The 8,315-nt window shown below is 31.2% G+C and overlaps 1 protein-coding gene across 1 annotated transcript; it reads right to left on the minus strand.

Moving 5' to 3' along the window:
* Nucleotides 1-330: 330 nt before the first annotated feature.
* On the minus strand, nucleotides 331-8,315 carry LOC124532150 (retinoid-inducible serine carboxypeptidase-like). Its single transcript, XM_047106866.1, has 9 exons — nucleotides 8,249-8,315; nucleotides 6,363-6,586; nucleotides 5,609-5,708; nucleotides 5,063-5,193; nucleotides 3,368-3,686; nucleotides 3,097-3,291; nucleotides 2,533-2,610; nucleotides 912-1,066; nucleotides 331-423 (listed from the first exon to the last, which is right to left on the minus strand). Exons 1-9 carry the CDS (start codon nucleotides 8,298-8,300, stop codon nucleotides 361-363), a joined length of 1,317 nt encoding a protein of 438 aa, XP_046962822.1. The 5' UTR covers nucleotides 8,301-8,315; the 3' UTR covers nucleotides 331-360.

Below are 8,315 nucleotides of genomic sequence, written 5' to 3' on the forward strand. Positions count from 1 at the left end.
ATTGAATATAATATCTAGCGTGATTATATAATAGACAAAGTCTGGTTCAACTGAAATCTCCCAAGTTAAAGTGCTTTATTACCGAAGATAGTCTTAAATGATTTGGAAAAGATTTCTCAATTTATATCCATCAAATAAATAAAAATATTTGTAGTAAAAAATAGTCTCGTATTTAGATTTAATAATGTCTCACAAAAGCAAGTAACAATGGGAATATTTTTCCAGTTCCGTATGTGTTTTTACAAGGCGAGACGAATAAATTTCCAGGTCTAATTAATATATTATGATTTATTTATATAATAACATTGGTAGGAATACAATAAAACAATATCAGGTTTCTACAATTTAATAACAAATACATCAACCGAATGACGTCATGTCACGAAGAAAGGCATTGCTACCTTCTGGGTTGTCGCGTGGAACCTGCAATAGAAATAAAAATAATATACATATAATATTTGTATGTAAAAACGACTACGATGCGATTATGTCCTTCGAAAATCAATGACCCAAAAGTTGGATTTTCTGAGTTACGATATTTCGAACTAGGCTTAATGGTGTAGCTGGTGCAACTGTTGTGTTGACCAGCTAAAGATTAAATTGCACTTTAAGATTGATTTTTCGTATAAACTGTCGATCGGACTGACAATAATTATATTATGATGTATCTGCGAATCCTATTATTTTGGGTACAATGCTGATGATTTGTTTAACGCCACTGCTATCAAAACTCGGCGAGGTTTTGCAAAAACTGCGTCAATTTACTGAATTATCATGGATAAAGTTGCGGCTTTTGTTGTTTTTTTTTCTTAATTTTTGGGAAAGACGTGTTTCTATAGATGGGACGTAATATCATATTTTGACTAGATATTTTAATATTATTTTTTTATATCCATTTATATTATACTCACGCTGTGTCCAGCCACATTAATCCAGAAAAATCGGAAATTGCCGTAGGATTTGTAGTAGCCTTCAAGCCGATTGTTCTCCCAGATCGGCAGTCGAGGTGCGTTTTTATACCCTTCAGCTCCGGGCCACTTAAGACGATCTACCCATAATATTTGTCCTGGAAGACAGTGAAGGATTTGAATATATGCTTCATTTTTTATCATATGTATGATGTTTATATTGTTGTTTGTTGCATTAGGAATTATGATTAACTAAAGTTTTAAAGAGATTGATTTGTTCAAACGTATCTTTATCGAAATAATTAAACAATGTATGTTTATTTTTAATACCCAATCACATATAACGTTTTAAGTTACGAAAATCAAAAACCATCATTATTATCAAATACATATATGTATAGGGGAAGTACAGACAAAATGACATGGTGTTTGGTTTTTTAATCATATTTATTTATTTAATAGTATTATACTCAGTCTCAATCGTTTCTGGTAATTTTTATTTTGATGACTATTAGTAACACAGTTTTCAATTAAATAGGAACTATAATAAAATGTATATTAAGAAAAATGTAACTAATCACAAAAACCATGCTATCCATAGAGTACGGACAAAATGACCTACTAATGGTTAAGAACACAGTTCACAAATAAATCGTTTGTGGTCTTCTTTTGGGCATCAGCACATGACGCATGAGCCCAAAGGAAACAAGAAATACATCGTATCCAACTTTCTATTTCATCTCAGAGAGTGTTTAAGTCATTCTTGTCCAGTACGTTTCTTGTTCTTGTTGAAAGTTTAAAGGCAAGCTCTTGAAGCGATGTAGGGGTCAAACCAAGTCGTGTTTCTAAAAACTTTATGTGTTCGACTAACCCATGCTCAATTTCAGATTGAAAATGAAGTAGTTGCAATAAAAATAATCGAAATCACAGAGTATTGACATAGTTCGTCGATTTTAATAGAAATAATTACAAATAACAATAAATAACTTACCAGAAAATAGGAGAAAACCTTGTGTAATATAAACTTTTAAAGGGGCGAAACACGTTTGAACTGGTTACTCTGACGCGACTGTTACAATGACGCCCAACATCTCACAGGATTTTAAAAATGGTTGTTGTTAGAGGATACTGTCGCGGGGTGTAAATAAAATCCACCAATTTCGAAATAAGGTGACTATGTCATTTTGTCCATTTATGTCATTTTGTCCGTATTTCCCTTATGACACCGTACGTATGTGAGTAAGTACCCTAGAGTATTGGAAATTCTTAGGCAAATTGTTGTTGTTACATAGGTACTGAAATAATAGTCTGTAATCAGTTCACTGGTCTATTTCGTCCGTTTCAGACACTTTACGTAGCTTTATTTACCATTAGGTATATTATATATATCATTATATCGCGATTCACTTTCTGGTATAAGTTATACATATGATAGTTTAGTTTTTTTTGAGCTAGGCATTAAAGACAGAATATTGTCAAATTTATAGAAAAAAATAGGCTTAAAATCGTGGTTCTATTTCTTTTCGCTAAGCAAGAGAATCTTCGATCTGATTTTGACTAATTCGTATGGATGGTTTAAGTGTCGTCTAATAATAATAATGATATTAAATAAAATATTACTTACCAGGAGTATCACAGATTAAGTCAAGATTACCGTTGTATTTAGTGATAATAATATCTGTTTCGTTAAGGAGTTTTTCAACTGGAAACAAAGAAAGTATAACTAACCTACATATTTTGAATTTGTAGTAAGTATAATTTGTATATAAATAAGATAAAACACAAGAGCCATCTAGGATAGCATGCATACCAACATATAAATTATAAAGAAAAGTTTTTCGTTTATCATTTAAACATATATAAAAGATCATCGATATAAAGGTGTAGCAGATTTACTATAAGGCAATTGCACGGGCGTCTAAAAATATATATATCAAAAAGCTCTATATTTAGTATTCGCGTTGGATTCATTTCAATATCTGTAATAGTTTCTGAGAAAAAAAAGACCATTACTGTTACCCCCATATCTCCCTTATGATTCACAGTAGAGATCTAAAATCACAAGTGCGAATACTCTGAGTGCAGACGTAATATTTAAAAGCGTATACAACTATGTTTAAAGACGGCAGTGCAATTTCCTTACAGAAACTCTGCTAGACCGATTTTAATAAAAAATGTTCATAGTTACCGCCGTCAGTTACGGGCTTCATAAAGTCTTCTCTTAAGTAATTGAATACCACATTTGAAAGGGAGCCCCAAGTAATACTGCTGTCAATCTTTAACCACTCCTTGACTTTTGTATTCATTAGCTGGTTAAGGTCCCACTCTTGACTACGAGGCGACGTGTAGCGTCCGTCACGAATCATCACGTCTCTTGCAAATTCTAAACAAAATGTATTCGTATAAAAACCATATATACTCTTGTAAAAAAGTAAATTATCATTAAAATGTAATATTACCGTAATCACTTTGAAAAGTATCCGGTCCAGAAGTCCTCATTTTAGTCAGTATATTATAAAAGTCTACATTAGTCGTTCCCCTAAACACGGCTTGCTGGGTTGCTGCCCATTGCATCGTGGATTCGTAATATTGTCCTTCATTAAAAAGGCGTTCGGCTTCCATGGCACTTCTCTGTATGTCATCGTATCCTGCTTGGTCAACGAGGCCAGCCGCAAGGAGCAGAGGTCCCCAAGTTAGTGTAGCATCGACTGGTGAGATCCATGCGTTACCCATAGCGATACCTCGCAAATTTGATCTAATTGAACCAGCTAATTCCGCCTATTAGAACATAATTTCCGGATGTTAGCAAACAAGTCACATGCTAAATTTATTCTCGAACCTTAATGTTAACGTTACAGAATTCTCACACAATATTATGCGAAGTGATTTACAGGATGCTAAGTAAGTGTATACATTACAATGTGTTTCAGCTTTTAGAGTCCCGTAGTTAAAATCCGTATATTTTTGTCACATCCGAAAGTAATCATTTAATACTTTATGAATAGTTATGAGAATAGCAAAACAAATATGGAGTATGATTTTTATCCTATGTAGAAATAGGGATTTGTTTATTGTCAACTTTGAATGAACATGTCGTTTGAGAGTTATCTATTACAATCGAAACCCTAGCGATTGCTCACTGGATCTTGACTGATAATATTTGTTTGTTTTACTGATTATCAACTTTTCGTCATATACACTTTGTTTCATGACGTCTATCATTTCGAGTCTATTCAATTTGTATGTAAATAATCCACATTGTATGTACTTTTAAAGTAAGTAATAGTAGTAACAGTGTGTAAATGTCCCACTGCTGGATTAAGATCCAATATTGTTGTATTCCGGTTATAGGGGTAAGTGAGCCAGTGTAACTGTAGACATAAGGGACATAACTTCTTAGTTCCCAGGGTTGGTGGTGCATTTTCGATGTAAGGAATAAGTAATATTATTTATAATGTTTATTGGTGTCCACTTACCATCGTCATATTTGCTCTTCCGCCTTTCTATGTGATACAAAAGTACTAAATAACGGAAAAAAACTTACGTAAGTAATGATTAATTCAAATTACATTTAAAAGAGACATTTAAAAATATATTTTAAAAATACATGTTAGTATTCATTGGTAATATTTAAAATCATCTTCAATCTTCTTTTCTTTTTTTTAAAGAAAATAACAGTTAAATATATACAATGTTGTATTCTTAAGTTTTTAAATTTACGTACATTACCTGTTGGCTGTTACCTTTGTCGAGTCTTTCATAACTCGTTAAAAAGTATTCATTCAATTAAGAAACAATTAAAATAATTATTTTAATGTCTTTTTTAATATAATGTACTTCAAATAAGTGTTAAAATAAAATAGATTATTCAGTTTTCATACGATATACACGCTTTCATTACGTGTACAGTAACTATTTTAGTAATTTAGGTTTTTTTTGTATAAATATTTGCTTAAGTTTTCAATGTGAATAACTTTTATTTACATTAATAAATATTACGATTTGACGACGACCCGTTTCAAATCGCTGTCAGGTTATTTATACATGTAACATATCATACATATGTTTTTCGCGTTCTGCGTTTAAACATGAATACGAAACAAGTCTAATGATGTACGTATTCTAAATTATTAAAAGGGTAATTTAATAAGTACCTCACGCATTCGGATACCCATGTCTATTGCCATTTTCCCTCCGTACGATTGTCCGTAAATGTAAAGTGGAACTCCTTCAAATTCTGGATTAGCTCGATAGAACCCTCGCATCAGTTCAACGAAGTCCAAAGCTGTAATGTAATGAGTTATATAGATGTATTAACTAGTCATTTAAATGTTTTTTTTTTTATATGAACACAAATATATATTTTTTTAAATTATATTACGTAGGTTAGATTAGAATTTAGTAAGCTAGTGTAACTACAGCTCTTATTTTCCAAAGTTGGTGGCGCGTTAGTTATGTAAGGAATGGGTACTATTTCTTATAGCGCCAGTGTCTATGAGGGGCGATCTACTTACCATCGGATGGCCCTTTTTACAGGACACTTTTTGTAAAAATAATCTTTTTATAATTATAGTTAAGTTTTCGTCAGAAAGGTTAGCTGGAAGAGAATGCTATAGCGATAAAGCTCTGTGTGCACGCTTTTTACCTCCTGAGATAAAATAATGATGTATGCGTATTTAAAAGAACAAATTAATAAGTACCTATCTCATCATTAGTCCTTGTCAAATATTTCAAATCATCGACGTAACTAAATCCCGTGCCTACGGGATTGTCAATAAAAAGGACATTGAAATTCTTAACCTGAAACAAAATTGCAGCAAATAAACACCTTAAAATTAGTTTTAACATTTCTCAATAAAATGTGGTTTGTTTTATTTCGTCTTTTGGAACCAAATGGACAACAAGGAACAAATGTGTTTGCACAATTTTAGCTAAATTGAACCGTGTTCATAATATTATGCAGCGGCATGTAACAAAATATGCCTATTATAAGTCTTAACAGATTATTAACGTATAAAACGATATAATTATAAAAAGGATTTTGAAATAATAAGTTAAATATTGTTAGAAAATATTTATATAAGTACTTAGCTACTCAATTCGTTGAGGAACGGGTAATATTAAAACGATAACCTCAAGTTTTTTTTTAATAAGGACATAAAAATTATCCCCAACAAGATCATTGTGTGTGAGTTGTGTTGTGTTGAGTGTGATTTGAATAAGATGTGCGTCTTCATTAATTAGATCTACAATTTTTGTACTGTTATCGACTATCGTCTACAAAATATACGATCGTAACCTGTTAAATAGCCCTGGCCGCTTGCTTCAAAAATTATAATATACAACTAGATACCAAACACCAAAGTAACAAAAAAAATTATATAAAAACCTAAAAACAAAACATAATAAATTATTGTTCATCGTTTGTTCAATCATTATTTTTGTACTACATACCCAAGTATAATTTCTTTCCTGAAGCGACAGATCTAGAGGTCCAAGTATTTCGAAATTTCCGATTCCAGTAGAAGAACCCCCAGGACCACCTTGTAGCCAAATAATTAGAGGTCGTTCAGTATAACTTGTTACATTTGCAGTTGTATGGAAAAGCCAATAAAACATGTGGGCCCCCTCGCGGACGGTGACATACCCAAAGTCTTGCTTATAGTTTTCGAATTGAGCTGAAAAATAATTGAAACATGAATATTATCTGAGAATCATACAAACCTAGTTTACCTAGGAAAATCGTTTATTTTAGCAATCTTTCGTATTTTAGACAAACATTGTTGATGACATTCAAAACGACCTTTGTCAACTCCAACGCAAAGTTACTTCGCGATTCACCGAAATCATGATTAAACAGATAACTGATTGTTTCTTATTCGAAAAGTATGGGTTTTGGAAGCTGATTTATGATTAAAATTGATGTACAAAGTATATTCCGAAGCGAACAAAACACAAACTGACATTGCACAGAAGATTCGCGAAACTGCTGAACACTTAAAAATCCAGAACTTCCTTGAAAAAATATCACTGGCATGAAATAGGTACTTAAAATAATTAGTAAGAAGAAATTGAAGATTGAAGATTATATTAAAGAAACAGCAAGTTCTTATTTTGAAGAGAAGTTTAGTACATCAGTTCGCAGACAAAATAATTCCATTACAATAGTACATGGTCTTCGATCAAATGTTACGAGAATATGGGATTTATTCAAAAAATTTTAAGAATTTAATTGCACTTTTGACCCTTATTTCTTCCACTGAACTGATGGTTAACAATTTATAGAGTGCCAATATCCATGACTTGAAGGCAGTTTTTTATAGTAAATAAAAAAGTTGAAAAATAAAAAAATGTAATTTTTATCATTTTTCTCAGCTCTAAGATTTTTTATTTTCAAAATTATATCACCTTTTTGATAGTTATAAAGGACGTGTAATGTTCCTAAATACAATAAAATAATGTAGTTGAATTGATTTAAAATTTGCTGAAGTATATCTAGATATTGTTATTACTAATGCAAAATAAAATGTACATATTTTTATATTATTCAATAGATTGTATTCTAAATAGGAATACGTTATATTTGTACATTTATTGAATTCAACTTGACATGAGAAAGAACTCGTATGAAAGGTAGGAATTTATTTTAAACTGAGCCAAACCTTAGGATTGATTGACCGCTGGAAGCCGGTTTGCAGTGGCCTGTATCGAGTAACGTTGAAAGCATAAACAAACTATTCATGTCAGGCTAAATTATCAGTAATAAAAGTCTATTTAAATATTAATTAACATGTGCTGTAACTTTTTATTCTACGTAGAAGTATAATTTGTGTCATTTATCTCATTTTATTAATCAAAAGATCTTATCAGCCTTTACTATGATATTATTATTCAACTTAATTTTCTTCCATATAGTTGCACTGAACAAGAATAATTGGGTACATGTTATTTAAGCCAATTCGAAAGAAACAATTTGAGCGAAAATAAACTTCTTGTCACTTACCCAATTTGGTAATGCTATATTATACAGAAAATGTAAACGTATTTTTTAAAACAAATTTGAATACAAATCAGCTGTCCTCGTTTTTTCCTAACAACTTATGATAAATGTTTTAATATTCAACTTGTGCAAGACAAGGCTGTTGCAACTTCTTTTGGGTTTCGGCTTAGGATGAGAAAAAAGAGACTGGAACAACAATGTCAGTTAGCTGCTCGAATTGCTAACCAAATTACTTAAACGTTCTTACATACAAATTTTAAAATGCTTAAACGTTTCTTTTTAGGACTTCTTGTGCTTTAGTTTGTCAATAAGTCAATAAGTTTAATTAATGAAATCTCACCATGTACATGTTTTCCTGATATTATTGATATTAATAACAAACACAAAATCATATTTTTACTGAGCTC

This window comes from Vanessa cardui, chromosome 8 (genome assembly GCF_905220365.1).
Source record: "Vanessa cardui chromosome 8, ilVanCard2.1, whole genome shotgun sequence".
Lineage (NCBI taxonomy): Eukaryota > Metazoa > Arthropoda > Insecta > Lepidoptera > Nymphalidae > Vanessa > Vanessa cardui.